General features: G+C 45.9%; 6 protein-coding genes across 6 annotated transcripts; 3 read left to right on the top strand and 3 right to left on the bottom strand.

The window, feature by feature from the left end:
• Positions 1-367: 367 nt before the first annotated feature.
• On the top strand, positions 368-2,161 carry V865_000420 (uncharacterized protein; the record flags this gene model as incomplete). Its single annotated transcript, XM_066224251.1, has 6 exons — positions 368-570; positions 633-988; positions 1,054-1,322; positions 1,398-1,512; positions 1,571-1,751; positions 1,807-2,161. 6 exons carry the CDS (start codon positions 368-370, stop codon positions 2,159-2,161), a joined length of 1,479 nt encoding a protein of 492 aa, XP_066080348.1.
• Positions 2,162-2,720: 559 nt separating this feature from the next.
• Positions 2,721-3,883, bottom strand: V865_000419 (uncharacterized protein; the record flags this gene model as incomplete). The annotated part of the gene is made up of 6 exons (XM_066224250.1): positions 2,721-2,919; positions 3,006-3,136; positions 3,204-3,307; positions 3,386-3,581; positions 3,653-3,782; positions 3,852-3,883. The coding sequence occupies 6 exons, from the start codon at positions 3,881-3,883 to the stop codon at positions 2,721-2,723; spliced, it is 792 nt and encodes a 263-aa protein (XP_066080347.1).
• Positions 3,884-4,137: 254 nt separating this feature from the next.
• On the top strand, positions 4,138-6,569 carry V865_000418 (uncharacterized protein; the record flags this gene model as incomplete). Its single annotated transcript, XM_066224249.1, has 7 exons — positions 4,138-4,197; positions 4,259-4,320; positions 4,382-4,635; positions 4,699-5,927; positions 5,989-6,173; positions 6,252-6,391; positions 6,469-6,569. The coding sequence occupies 7 exons, from the start codon at positions 4,138-4,140 to the stop codon at positions 6,567-6,569; spliced, it is 2,031 nt and encodes a 676-aa protein (XP_066080346.1).
• Positions 6,570-7,256: 687 nt separating this feature from the next.
• On the bottom strand, positions 7,257-12,096 carry V865_000417 (uncharacterized protein; the record flags this gene model as incomplete). The annotated part of the gene is made up of 7 exons (XM_066224248.1): positions 7,257-7,696; positions 7,765-7,981; positions 8,088-8,444; positions 8,558-8,880; positions 8,955-9,188; positions 9,294-11,199; positions 11,260-12,096. The coding sequence occupies 7 exons, from the start codon at positions 12,094-12,096 to the stop codon at positions 7,257-7,259; spliced, it is 4,314 nt and encodes a 1,437-aa protein (XP_066080345.1).
• Positions 12,097-12,801: 705 nt separating this feature from the next.
• On the bottom strand, positions 12,802-13,344 carry V865_000416 (uncharacterized protein; the record flags this gene model as incomplete). Its single annotated transcript, XM_066224247.1, has 1 exon — positions 12,802-13,344. The coding sequence occupies one exon, from the start codon at positions 13,342-13,344 to the stop codon at positions 12,802-12,804; it is 543 nt and encodes a 180-aa protein (XP_066080344.1).
• Positions 13,345-13,707: 363 nt separating this feature from the next.
• V865_000415 (uncharacterized protein) lies at positions 13,708-14,442 on the top strand (the record flags this gene model as incomplete). The annotated part of the gene is made up of 1 exon (XM_066224246.1): positions 13,708-14,442. The coding sequence occupies one exon, from the start codon at positions 13,708-13,710 to the stop codon at positions 14,440-14,442; it is 735 nt and encodes a 244-aa protein (XP_066080343.1).
• Positions 14,443-15,128: the final 686 nt, after the last annotated feature.

The raw sequence follows: 15,128 nt of genomic DNA, 5'->3' as shown, positions 1-15,128 counted from the left end.
GATCGTATGTTTCCCATGACTTCACTTCTACTTCTATTTACGGTGGACGAGGAGAACTGTCTCTTTCTCATTTCTCTTGGCAAAGCAGGAGACCACAATGTCAAGTTGCTAGAAATGGTTAGACCATTTTCTGTTAAGCGTCGCCTCGATAAGGCTCGTATCTACAGGTACGGAGATGCGCGACGGATTCATGTCCACTTGACTTGACTTTATCGCAAGCTGAAGGACTATAGTCCGCTAATCCGTGAAGACCAACCATATATGAAGATAGGCCCTTATGTGAATGCCATTCCCCTTTTCTCCTGTTTCTGGTTCTGGTTGACAAAAGTACTCCTCAGGCTGATGCTCAACGAGTGACTCACATAGAATGTCCCATAATACAACTTCAGCAGGTATCGCTACAAGTGTGGCACCAGAGGACGGCTTGAAGGTCCCTGTGGCCGAGACGAACGTCGTCGAGACTCAAATCGACTACGATGCGACGGAGGAGATAGACGAGGAATACCTTAACAAACCTGGATATATCAGATTTTATCGGGGTGTCCTCTGCCAGATGCTTCTTTTCGGAGCGTAAGTCCCATTCCAATCAAACATGTCCACAACCTTCTCCCACTAAAAATAGTTCTGTGCAGCGTCTCATTCGTCGGTCCAGCATTGGCAGATGCGATGAGTAATCTCGGTGGGAATGGACTAAGCGATCCGAACCTTGCCAATCTCGCCCAAGCTTTGAATTACGCCGGTACCGCTCTGATGACATTCTTCGGTGGTCCTCTGGTCAACAAGCTCGGTGTCAGATGGGCATGCTTGATCAACGCTGTCTGCTTTCCGCTAACTGGATCAGCTTCATACGTAGTCGCGAAAGGAGGTCCAGGGTGGTATTTGGTCTTCGCAAAGATCGTCACAGGGTTAACCAACGGTTTTGTTTACGTCTCTGAAGGTGCAGCGATGTTAACTTATCCAAGATTACATGAACGAGGAAAATATCTCAGTCAGTATCTCACTCAATTTATCTCCATCTATTTCGGGATTTGAAGGACTGATTACCTTCTATAGGTATTTGGTCTGGTATGCGAAATTCCGGAAGTATCCTAGGTGGAATCGTCGCGCTCGTCACCAATTACAAAACGGCCGGAGCGGGCGGAGTCGCATGGAGCACTTATATAGTATTCATGACTCTCGAATCGACAGGATGGATTTGGGCTTTACTTCTCACTCCATCCGAAAAAGTAAGGAGGAACGATGGTACTCGTGTACCTATCTCTCATAAGATCTCTTGGGCAGAGGAGCTGAAGGCTCTGATCAAACATTTCAGCAACAGACGTGTAAGTCTACTCCACTCACACACTTATGTCACTTCCCGCTCAAGTCAGCCAGGAAGCTAATACTCTTTCGATTAGTTATGGTTAATCGCTGCACCTGCTTTCTACTCTTTCTTCTTCCTTGCACCTTTCGGTACATACCTCACTGTTCATTTCAGTGTCAGAGCTCGAGCACTATCTTCTTTCCTTGCTCGTAAGTAACTTTCCCTTATCATCCTGCTTCTCATGGGGAATTGCTAACCATTCAATAGCTACCACCGCTGTCGCTACGACTTTGGTGTATGGTCGATTCCTTGACTTGAAGTCATTATCCCAAAAGAAGAAAGCATGGATCGGAATGATCATCTGGCTCGTACCTCAAATCGCCGCATTGGTGTGGGTCAACGTCAAGCAATGGACTCTGCCCAAATCCACCGCATTTGATTATACAATGTGAGCATCTCTTGCGTCAGTACGTTGGGACATAAGACTGACAATCTGTGATTAGCGACTCGGGTCTCTGGGGTAGAGCATACTTCTGCTACCTTGTCATGTTCGCTTCGGGATACTGGTGTCAGGTCTACCTCTATTGGTGTCTCAGTACTTTCTCGACCGATCTCAAAGCCTCTACTCGAACTGGAGGTTTGTTCAGAGCTTGCGAGTGTGTTGGTCAAACAGTCTCTTTCGCAATTGGCTCCAACAAAGCGAGACTGTCAGCTTTGATGGCTCTCAACGCAGCGTTGATCGTACCTGCTGTTATCTCCCTGGCAGGACTGATCTCGATCATTCCCGCCGCTCCAGCTGCTGTAGACGATATGGTTGACACTGAGGTGGTTGAGCAAGCTGATCAAAAGCATGTGTAGAGATGAGAGATTGGTGTCATAAGAAGATATAAGCAGTGAAGTAAAACGGGTCTCAAAAGGGATGAGGTCAATATTGGTTGACAGACAGGTTTGAAGAACATAAATTACCCGCGGTCGGCTGAAAGATAGTTTTTGTAGATGATTTGGATATCTGTAATGAATGATATGTGTGTAGATCGAGACTACCGATTGCCTTGCGATTGACTCCGAGATCCGCAAGCATCATTTCTTCTACCATAGCATCTGTGACATGTCAGTTGCAGCTGTTGCTGATGATATTCGTGGAGCAGTCGGAACTGCAGGGTCATAGGTGAGAAGGGATGCGTTTTAATTCTTCAGTGACATCGACAACGGAGCCATGTTTGCTATGAGAGATCAGCACTTCCAGTCAGATTCGTTGATAATGCGACTTCTGGGATAGCCTGAACTGAGCCAACAGACTCGTTTTTTTATGATCATCTAGCATGGAACGTAAGAAACAACGATACATGACATAACCTGACACAAAATCAGCACATATACCCTAACAACCGGAGTCCGTTGGTGAACACTCACACAATTAGAAAATAACGTCATCATCTTTACCTTCATCCAACATATCAGCCCCGCCAGCCTCACCACCACCGATCCCTTCATCTCTGTGCAGTTCTCCACCACCTTCTGTGAACTCGGCATTTTGAACTTGTCGGGATTCGTTGGCTTTCTCCGCATCTCGTTTCTTCTTACCTTGGACTTTCTTGAGTCGGAAGAACTCCTCACTATCGGTTTACATATCAGCATAAGTATGGGTTCTTCAGCAGTACGAGGAGGAGTCACAGCGCCTTGATGTGAAAAGACGACTTACCGATCCATCTCATCCAGCTCTGAGTTGATATATTTGATTGTATTATCCAGACGAGGAATGACGACGTGCTCGATGGCGTTGACTCGTCGGTTGGTCGCTCTGATAACTTCATCAAGGATAGTGAAAGCGGTCTAATCATGGTATCAGCAGTGTGAGGTATCTGTATATCGTTTCAAAAGAGTATGAGAATATACGTACTTGCAAAGAAGCCAGCTCGACCAGGGTTCCAACAGCTTTCACATACGTATCTCTACATTTCTGGATCTGTTGCCCACCTCTACTCAAACCGGTGAGGTTGAAGTCTGCGCAGCCGTCATGCATCAGCATTCATGATCTTCCTTCAAGATACAGTATAGATTTAGCGGAGAGGATGCACTCACCACTGGCATCCTTACTTCTCACACCATCAAAAGCAGGTAACACGACTCCACTGACATTCTCCTGTCTCGCTTGAACGGTATAACTAGCTTTCTTGACTGATTCCTGCACTTGATATCCTATATCACCAGCAGTGTAGGTGACTTCGGCAAGTGAGAAAGATGCAAGTTGAAGTACTCTTCCCATCAATCTCTTGGCCTATAGGTGAATATACATGATCAGCAACCGTGCGTCATATCCGAATGAAGGTAGGAGGGAGTAATACTCACCTCGTCGACCTTTCTCAAGATGGTTCTGAACCTGGTAGTGAGAGCATCTCTCTTCTTAGCTAACAAGGAGTGTCCAGTCTGGGCACCCTTCAATCGACCTTTGGTCAAGGTGAGGTTCATACGTGTCGGGCTGTAATGACATCAGCACTGCTCATTGTACGTTGACAACTATAAATATTCCGACCGTAGGTGTACTCACAAGACTGATTCTCTTGGCCCGGTACCAGACATCTTGGAATGCTTTAGTCCTAATCCTCGTTGTCTGATGAATGGATGGTATGTATGTATATGAATCTGGGAGGGTGATGAAGAGAAAGAAAGGAAAGATAGATAGGTAGTGGTGGTGATGCGATTCAGTTGTCACTGGTTTTGCTTTCCATTCCTCCACTTTGACATTTCATCCGGTTTTTTGTCTTTCTGCCTTCATCCTGATTTCTATAATCTCTTGTATCTCGGCATAATACATATGTGTAGTATCTTGGACAATGCCAAACTACGATGAAGATGAAGAGGACGAGTACTACGATAACGAAGAGGAAGAGGATGTAAGTGTGTTAACAGTATGATGAGTACATCGCTAATCAGTCCTCGTATTTACCACTTCAGGAGGATGGTATAAATGGTGTTAATGGGGATGAAGATGATAATGACAACGAGGAGGGGATGGCGTGAGTCCATCGAGCTTATGGGTGCTCTCGGCTACATGTATACTCATATTAATCTATGTAGAGACGGCTCGGACGAAGACGGATCCGATGTGGACGAAGACGCAGAAGAGAACGACAACGACGAGGACGACGAAGACGAAGAAGATGATGGAGACAACGAGGACGACGAAGAAGCGGAAGGAGAAGATAATGAAGACGACGACGAGGAGGATGATCAGAATGAAGAGGCAAGCACGGAAGACGAAGCTGAGGGAGAAGGAGAAGCGGAAGGCGAAGATGGTGACATTGTTATGGATGGCGGGGATGAAGAAACCCGTGAATCACCTCTGTCCTATCCAAGCACACCATGAAGCTGACATGCATATGACGGATGTACAGGCTCAGTCAAAAAATCACGATCACCTTCGTTGAAACCAATATCAGAGCAGAATCAACCTCAACCTCCTCATTTGATACGGCGTAGTCTATTCATCCCATCTTTCAGCACACCACCTAAATCGCTCTCGATAGAAGCTATAGCTGGTATACCCTTACCATCGCCTGTTCACTCACTCGCGTCGACTTCATGTCTCTCATATCTGCTTGCGGGAAGTCAAGATGGGTATGTGCGAGCATACGATTTATGGGGAAGTGTGAATGGCGGACAGATGATGACTGCTCAACAGCGGAGTGTAGTTGGTCTCGGAGAAACTATAAATAAAGCTGGAGTAGGTAGAGGATGGTGGGCGAACGAAGTGGAAGGAATAAATAATGGATCAGTAGGGAAAAGAGCAGAACCTGTGTATAGTATGGCTTGTGAGGGAGATGGGCTGTTCACTTTGACGGGAACTCAGGCGAGCTTCTTGGTCTGTCACTTGGAATTACAGCTGACGTGTCAGCTTCTCACGCCGTCTCCCCGCCGGCAGGCTGATGAAGACCAGGTGGATGGGGATGAGGATATCATGACCAAGGAGAATATATCTATTTCCATGGGACCTGAATTCTTCGATAAGAAAGAGAAAGAGGACGAACAAGCTGCTGAAGATGCCCTTCCTGTCGATGGCGCAGATAAATCAGAAATCAACGGCGATTCGACTAAAGAAGAGAATGGAATTGCCAATGGGGATTTAGAGATGTCAGAAGCGAAATCGCCATCTATGGACTCTCTTTTCGGCGGAGATGGAGATGATGATCTAGATGGTGAAGGAGAGACTGTCCCACATTCCATCGTCCCTTCAAAAGCTCCTACACCACTTCGAGATGTTACTCCCACCCCGCCAGTGGTAAACAAGCCGAAAGGACCAGGATTGGCTCTACCTGGTCAACCTAAGCTGCCTCAACCAGCTGTATCGGAACAACCTACACCTGCTACTTCATCTACAGGTGCCGCACCTCTTTTCGTTCCCCAATCCGCAGGAGCAGGACCTTCGAACTCCCGTCAAGCCGCTGCGCATGTACCCCTACTCAGCCACACGTCTTACAAAGCCTTTTCAGATGATGTGTTATTGACGAGCTCGATGGATGGTCAGGTGGTACTGATAGATAGGAGGGTACCTTCCAACGAGGGTACGGGAGTAGGGGTGGGAAGGTTGATGCCTGGTGAAAGAGCTCCACCGTGGTGTATGTCTGTGAGTGACTCTCTCACTAGTAGCGTTTCAAAAGTTACAAGCTGATGAAGGATGATGGTAGGCGTGTTGGTCAGCCAACGGTAATCAGGTATTAGCGGGTCGTAGAAATGGTACGATCGATATTTGGGATGTACGACGTTCGTCTTCTGCAAAGTCGCCTAATCTGTTGACGACATTGAGGACACCGGCTGAATCAGGCCCGATAAGTTGTCTGGTAGCTTTCCCAGATGGTAATCATATAGCTACGTGAGTCGAGTCAGGTTCATCCTGGTGTGATATGAAAAACTGTCAAAGTACGATGCTGATATCTGATTGATGGTACAGTGCATCACAAGATAATATTAGATTATGGAATACATCGGAGTACTTTGGTCAAGAAGAATCGATGAATATGAAGAAGAGAAGTTCCAAGCCGCCTTTCAAGATCATAGCTGGACACCATGGTGGCACAATATCTTCGATGAGTAGGTTCACGAATCTGTCTCTTATGCAAAAGTGAATATGTATCGAGCTAACGTTGGCTGTACTTCGCTTCGTATAGTCGTCGATCCAACGGGTAGATTCCTGATAACTGCCTCGGGAGATAGGGGATGGCAAGGTGAATCGACTAAAGTGGTTTTGATCCACGAAGTCAAGTGGTAAATCCGCGTATTCTCTTGAGACTTGGTATTTGGGTGGATTTCGACATCTTGCGGACATATTGTACTGTACAGAAACTATGTGATTCCTATCATTAGATCGGATTATAATGATGACAACATGCAACACAATGTACTCTAACAACTTTCGATACAAGACTTGTCAGCCGCAAATGCTTGATATATCATGAGATTGTCTAGTAAAACATTTCATCACATTTTATAGCATATGATACTATACCTCAAGGATCCCTCTTATCCGACAGGACATTCTTCCACTAATCCCAGCTCACCTAATCAAAGGGACCTATCATTCAACGATCTACACCTATATATACGTAATGTCCCCATTTCACTGCCCTGATTCTCCTGCTTATCCCTTTTGTTCTGCACCTATTTGAACCACCGATTGATCGATTGATCGATTAAGCATAACTTCTTTCCTTCTTCCAGTCGAATCTTCCAGTGATGATATCATGTCGAATGAATAGAACTGGATCGAGGTTATATGAAACCCTATAAGTGAGACATAGATGAATCAAGTTAGATCAATTACAACCAATTCACCTTCATTCCCATAATGCATCGTCATTGTCATTGTCATCGTCAAGATATGATATGATATGATTCGACAAGATTCTTCTCATACAGACCTTCATATTGACCGAAGTGACAGCGAAAAAGATCGATTTTAACCTACACTATCATGCAACATCCTCGTTATCCTTTCTTCCTCTTTCTCTCTCGGTTCCAAAGCTTGTGAAACTTCATATAGATCACCTCCTTTTTCAACTTCGTCTAAACCTCTCATGATCCACTCCAAGACGGGCTTACATCGAGCAAGGTTATAAGGTTGTGATTGGTATTGAGCGATATCTCGAAGGATTTCAGCGTTCAAAGCTCTCTTGAAGAAATTAATCAATGGCTGTTGTTGGACAGTTGTTCCATTGGAGTTGGTAGTTGAAGAAGTGGAAGATTGTAATGGTTTATTCAAATTGTTCGTCAATGAAGAATTAGAATTCGAATTGGTCAATCCCTTCATCCCAGCGGCGTTGTAACTGTTAGGTCCACCAGGTTGGATATAATTCTTATTACCGTCTTCTATAAATGTCAAAGCGGAGAGATAGAACCCTAATAAATGGATTCCAAATCAGCTTCCTTCTCAGCTCTCCTATCTCACTAGAAGTGACTGTACTCACCAAAGAAAGGCACACAAGGTGGATTAATGGTCTTCAACATATCCCTATAATTCGCAAAATTCTTGGTCGAATCTAACGTCTTGTCTAAATCCGATTTCATACTTTGTGTTTTGGCGCTTAACAATTCCTTGGTCCGTTTTAGTCGAGTGATGGGTGCAGAGTTCAATCCAGCTACTATACCAGCCATCGAAGAGAAGTTGTTGAGGTTTCGGCATTCCTACATAGACATTCACAGTAGTGTCAGTACCCAACCTTCCTCCTTGGCAATAAATCATTCTCTAAGGTTCAGTTGCCGTTTTCAACCAATGAGGACGCAGACTCACCACCGCCACCTGAATCAATATCTTCATAGCCGTCGCCCTCTGTCTGACATCCTTCGAGCTTAATATATGCAGCGCGACCCAGCCTGCCATTCGATTCGCAGTGAGAATCACATTCCGTACATTGGGAGCGTTGATCGAGCCGGTATGTTCGTCTGCCCAAGCTCGGTTGAGACATTCAGAAGGTTTGATACGTTGGAAATGGATGAACTCGACGATGGTCAACTGACGGGCAATCTCAAGTGGTGAGACGTCGGTCAAACGTAATTGTCTTCCGGTGACTCGGGGTAAGAGGGGTGCCGGGGGAGATAAGAGAGATCCAGATGCTGAACCTCGAGTTTGTTCAGGTTCACCTTGACGCTGTGTATCACAAGAGGTAGTCAGCGCTGTATCCTTCAATGAACAATGTTGGAAAGAGGAGTCGAGTCGAAATATGGATAGATGTGGATCATTCAGACGGGACTCATACTCACCCGCTTCGCCACGAGCGTCAATAGTTGCTTGCTCATCAACTCGCTACCATTAGCCAGTAAAGTTGTATTCGCAAATTCTTCAATTCTATCTAAAACTTCATTATCTGTCTGCTCGATATAATGCCTTTCCAACCATGTTCTAAGCGCGTTGGCTACTCTTAATCTGATCGGAGCTTGCTTTTTCACTTTCCATTCCTGGGCTTGTTCCAAGTTAAGACCCTCAGGTTGAGAAATATTGTATCGTTCGACGAGATGATCGAACAATTCGTGGGCGTTGGTGAATGATCGGAAAGTAAGGAGGAAAGCTTGGAAGAAAGGTGTATCTACATTTGGTTTAGTCAGCATATGTTAGGCGGAGGGTATAACGGATAGAATCCTCTTGGCAGCGATGACCCACCCGTCGAACTATGCTGAGTCAACCTTACTACCAGCGCTCTCAATGATCCCGCTTTGACACCACCTTTATCGTCAAATATGATCTCGCCAGGTACAAAGTCATCGGACAGATACCAAGGAGTTTCGGGAGGTGCTGGCGGAGGCACAGTCGCATTGATAGGCAGCTGTGACATATCTTCACCAAGGAGTTTGGCAAGTTTCTTGCTTGGTGTTTTGTTTCGTTGGGTACTCCGGCCTGAGTATCCAAATTTCTCATCAGCTTACAGTCTCACTCTAGCGCGATTGTACAGTGATGATGCAACGTTGAGGGCAGATATTGATAAGGCGAGGCAATTCTCACCGTCAGCATCACTTTCCGCTCTATTCCTCCTGAAAGCTTTAAGTATACTCGTTCGATTCCCTTTCTGACTCCCGCTATCACTCTCTGTCTGCTGGTATGCCAAGCTCGTCGTACTGCTCGTTCGACTTCTCTGAGGTGCTAAGCTGGTGGTACTGGCCGAGGCAGACGTCAAAGGCATCTGGGCAGGTTGATCTCGAGATTCACCATAATCATCCGCATCTAAGAATTCTTCCTCTAGTCCTCTGACTCTGTGTCGTCTGGAAGAACTTCCAGCTCCACTGAAGCTCGTACGGGAGTTGGAAGAGATCATAGAAGTTGGTCGACCAGATTGTCTTCGAGAAGATTGATGGTATCTGAATGATCGAATACCGATTTGACCCCTTATCAGACCTTGATCGACCGCTGCGACTTGTTCACCAGATATTATCAGTAGAGTAGGTAATGCCCTGAAAGCAGTAGTCATCCCCACAGAAAGAAGTTCGAGAATGGGTCGTACGTCTTCGAGGGGAGAATGGATTTTCTGAAGTAAGGAGATGGAAACTTGGTTGATCTGTTTCGATGAATTATCTAAATCTGTTATCGCTTGACGAGCTTGATCTACCAGATGTTCATATTCCCTCAGATCATCTTCTCTCGATCGAATCCCATTCCCTAAATCCCCGTTATCACCATCAACATCAATCACACTAGCTATGTCCAATGAACCTATCATCTCTTGGAACTTTGTCGACAGTCTAATGAGATCCATTAGCCCATTCTCGGTCCCAATCGTGATGGTAGTGATGTTTCTCAGGGCATTATCGAAGTCATTCTTCAGCCTTTGACCTTCTACGACTGAACTCTGATCCAAGATATGCCAGTCATGCTCGTTTCTATCGGTTCTGCCAAATCCCCATTTCCCGCTCAACGGTTCTCCAATAACATCATATCCTAGCCAGGCATTGATCCTTGATCCTTCTGCATTATCTACTCCGGAATGCTGGATCGTACCTGCCAAAGCGGTATTTGGGAAGTTGGCAATGACATCTTTCACTTTCGAAGCTGAACGCATCACTTCTGCCCATATGGAAAGACCAGTTTCAGGAACCCGCTTCGAGGTGACTGCAGCATGGGTGTTTGCTGATAATAACCCGATACTACCTATCAGAGTCATATCCCCTACCCAGCTTGGTCGGGGCAATTCTTCCATTCGATCCAATGGTCCAACATACCCAAACGAATTCAACAGTTGTCTGATCGCCGATAAAGTGTTCTTGTGAGCGGTTGATAGCATTTCCACTGCACTTTCCTCTCTCATCAAAGCAGCGATCATCCCACTTTCACTTCCTAGATCTTCCGCTCGGGACATCTCTTCCTCAGCCGCTGATCCAGCTACGGAAGCTTCGAATACCTCTCTTAATGCTTCGTTTACATTGTCCATTAACAATCCCATGGTCGGTTTCTTTTCAGGTTGTATCACAGCTTTCAAAGCTTCAGCGGTTTTTCTTTCCCATTCTTCGACTGCTTTTCTCTGAATCTCTACTGATGCTCTCAACGGCCTGGAGGTGGACCCTACACTGAGTCGTTTCATTCCTACACCCACATCTGTCATGGACGTTGCATCACCTTTACTAGCTGGTAGATCTCGTCGCGATTGTCCGGTGAGACGATTATAGTAGAACCATTCTCGTCCGTCGTCGCTGAGTTTCGCAACCCACGGATATGGTATGTCGGTGGATGCTTTGGGAGGAGGTCGGAAATCGTTATTTTCAGATTGGTGATCGGGAGACGGATCAGATGATAGAGAAGGTTTGGCGAAGAAATCATTATCATTTTGGGTGAATCCGATATCGTCCTCTTCTAATCCCATACCTTCCATTGGCAATTCCCATGAATCTTCTCCAGTCTGGGTATTGTGATAGTAAACCTATGATAGGAGGTCAGCTCATGTAGTCTTATGTATGCAGAATGATGTATTCGCACTCACCTGACCATCTGGGGTGATAGAAGGTATCCACGCATCTTGAGAAGCGCTACTACCACCTTGGGCTGACTCCCTTTGCTTGCCTTTGGTCGAGAGGGGATGCTGCGTCGATGAGGAATGGGTGGAAGCTGCTGATGGTCTAATTGTATTTTCCGTCTCTTCTCTTCTTCGACCTGCTGAATAGCCAAACTCATTAGGCTCAGATGGAGGAATTATCAGTGCTTCTCCTCCTTCAGCTTGAGCACGTCTCCTTCGAGCGACTTCTGCAAAAGCCTGTCCATCATCACCATCATCATCATCTCCCGCTAACATCTCTCTTGCCAATTGGTCTAATCCAGTATCGCCTCCCCAATCTCCCCATCCACCTCTTAGTACATCATCCATCCTCAAGACATCCTCCTCAGCCTCCGACTGCTGCAAGGGTAATCCACCGTCTTGTTTTTGTAATCTCTTCAAATCCTCTTCGTTGATTTCTTCGACGTAATTACTTGGGAACCAACCTCTCTGACCATCCAACATCCCATCCCACCAGCCGCTCTCCAGCCTCGCAAAGACCTGTATCAAGTCTCCAGCATTGAATGACAGAGCACTATGATCAATGGCCTGGAAATTGAACCTAGCTCGAACCAGAAACGGTCCGTCCGATTCTGGTTCTTCTGTAGTATCTTCTAAAGGAGTTAAAGGTCTATGCTGGTGATTGCGATCTTCGTTTCTTGATCTGGATTGTTGAGAGGGGGACGAGTAAGCGACTGAGTCACCACCTGCGATAGCTTCGAGTGCTGCATAGGGCGATATGACGGAAGAGGTAGAGAAAGGACGGGAGGAGGCGGTATCGGTCATGCTCGTGATAGGGTATGTATGATTTGGTTCACTGGGGTATCAATGTATATCTGTAGAGTTGATCGTCAACATGAGCTGTCCGTTGGGTGCATTATGATGGATGAAAAGACGAAAATGGGGTTTCAGATGGAACAATAAACGATGATTGAGGAGTGGTTGATGTTGTTGATGATATGGTATGAATGTGATCGGTGGCCGTAATTTGCACAACTCGAAACTCACTCTTATTGATGATCATATCTATGTCTTGGTATCCACTCATCCTCGCATGTACATTGAAAAGACAAGTTGACCACCTGTTTCGAATCACAGCTGGACAGCGTATAGAGCAACAAGACCAATGCGCAAGATGTTCTTATTGAGTGGTAGATATGCAAGGTGTGAAAATGTATGCAGGTAGGTGGGTGGTAGGAAGTCTGTGCTCCAGTCTAGTGATACCACTACTATTAATGCGACCACGGATATGACTGAACTCATCTCATCACCCAGCCCTTACTCCGACTGCCTATATGCATATGACAGCCGTCAACAAGGTCATGTAGCTGTCGTCTGATCTGTACTCGTCATATGCATAGCTGAACAGACGCCAACAGATTGAATATATCCGTAACTACCCACACAGTAGTCCCCCATTTGCATCTCCGTTTCTCATCAAATATACCTCCGAAGCGATTCCCGATCAAGCTCACCGCTCAAATCCTGAGATTAGACATCTCCAAACAGTCTACTTAGGTTATTGTGCGATCTATTCCTGGCCATAGACTGTTCTTGGGAGCTTGATCTTGGAGATGAAGAATAACGGGAGCGTGAACTGTCGTCGAGAAATCCATGGATATCCCATAAAAGTCCGGCGATCAATTCATCTACATCCCTCGCATCCGCTGCAAGCGGGTTAGACACAGTCGTGTCTTCCACATAGTTCGGAGGACTTTCATCACTTGTGGCCTGCGCGTAAGTCAGTGGATCATCTTGAGGGTCAATCTGCGTTTGCGGTACTCTCTCGCATGTCCCACCCCGTAGCCTTTCGGATCTCGTGGGGACGCAAGAGGTTAGAAAAGTGTATGCAGCAGTCGTAGCACGGCTAAAGAAGGATGTACTGCCGTTGGAGCAAGGTCTGCGAGTGTGAGTCCTATTTTCGCCGTGGCCTTCCGTAGGTTGAACGTTGAGCTCGGATGAGATCGAACAGTTGTCAAGTGTTTGGAGAGAGTACTGCGAGGGATCAAGATATTGAAAGTACTCTGTAGACATTGCGATAGGAACGATGTGCCGTGCAGATGATCCCTGGAGGTAGGTTCAAGGAGAAGGAGGCATAGGAAGCTGTAATGCTCATAAGTCACAATCAAATTGGAGTAGGGATCATCCATCCTTTATAGGGCATCAAACTCCATATACGATTGCGTGTACAAGTGGCGATACGACACGATGAGTACGCGCAGTAGACAACAAAGGTTACGATTGATGAAAGGTGCAACAAGGTGAGTTCTCGACAGTCGTCATCCACGATATGCGACACTCAAATGACTTGTCTGATGCATCCTCGCAGCATCAAGTTGTCGCTAAGCGATATCCAACGCTGTACTCGGATATACCTATACTATACACCTCAACAGGATGTCTCTTCAAAACAGCACCTTTTCGCAACTACTTAACCGTCCAGATCTATCCTCTGCCGAAAAGGGCACCAACACCGACGACACTCAGTCCCTCACGATCTACTCTAGATCTCGATCAAACAGCTTCCTGTCTAGTCTATTTAAGAAAACATACGAATATCGATCTCTCACTCTGACAAGGAGTTCCACTAATGGGTCTTTATGGCTTGAAAGGGGGTATGAAGATCCAACTCAGGATCCGAATCCTTCAGATACACAGGAAATTGTCTTTCTGCCTTCACAAGAGAGTTATAAAACCCTATCTCAATTCACATCTGAAAGTCCACCAACGGGGTACTTACTATTATCGCCCACGAGTATTGGCGTAGAGGACGAAGTGACAGGTTGGGGATCAGCCATCAATCCTTTATACCTCATACCCCATTCTCCTTTCAACTCCTGTTCCCAGGACGAAGGCAAGCAATATCGTGAGAAACGCCTACGACTAGCTGATCTTACTGATGACTGGCTTGCCGACTGGAAAGAATGGAGAAGGTCATACAGATCTGACTCATCCACTTCAACGCCTCCGGAGGAAGTTTCAAATAAGTTATTGAATAGGTTTAGCGATTGTGCTGTGGTGAATGCAGATAAGGAGACATTAGAGGTGGTCAGACCGTTTTTGCGTAAAGGATTGACTAGAGAAGAGCGAGGGCTCGATGATGGGTTGGATGTGAAGGGATTTGTACGATGAGATGGGGAAATCAGACTGAATCTCAATAGTTGTACTGACGATCAAGATCCTTCAACTTTATAGTATAACTGTGATGGATGCAGGCGTACAAACACACTGACCAAAAGGTACAATATTCAATCCGCTGGATCCGAATTGAATCTGCTTATATACTAGTAACGAACGACAGAAAACCCGAAATGTGTCATACCATGACAATAACTCATCATATGATGCAGTGCATAATATTCACTTATCGATCGACATGCCACACCATCCATGCTGAACGAAAGTTATCTACTGAGAGACAACCCCCATCTCAAGTCCTGCCATGCCTTCCCAAAAGCAACACCGGACTTCGAGTCTGGAAGCACGAGACTCGAGATTGGAGCTTTCCTTCCGTTATGTCCGTCATAAACACTGCGTGGATGGTGTCGATCGTGTCTCTCTTGACCAAATGACAGGTCGCCATCCCTTGAATTCTGGTACAAAAGAGGCATCCTGAACAATGGTTGTAAGGTGCATGCTTCTTAACCGATATGATCGGGGCCTAGCGAAGTCCACTCAACCCTACCGTGACTCAATAGGTATAAAATTCATATCACAAGCTACCATCCGTCTCTTCAACCTCTTGTCGAATCTCTTCTCCAGTTCTTACCTATACATAACACGTCGATATGCCTCAACAATCGGCACAATCTTCCAGT

Source organism: Kwoniella europaea, chromosome 1 (assembly GCF_036810445.1).
Source record: "Kwoniella europaea PYCC6329 chromosome 1, complete sequence".
NCBI classification, from domain to species: Eukaryota; Fungi; Basidiomycota; class Tremellomycetes; order Tremellales; family Cryptococcaceae; genus Kwoniella; species Kwoniella europaea.
The sequence above is the reverse complement of the archived record's forward strand: the minus strand, read 5'-3'. Positions and strand labels throughout refer to the sequence as shown.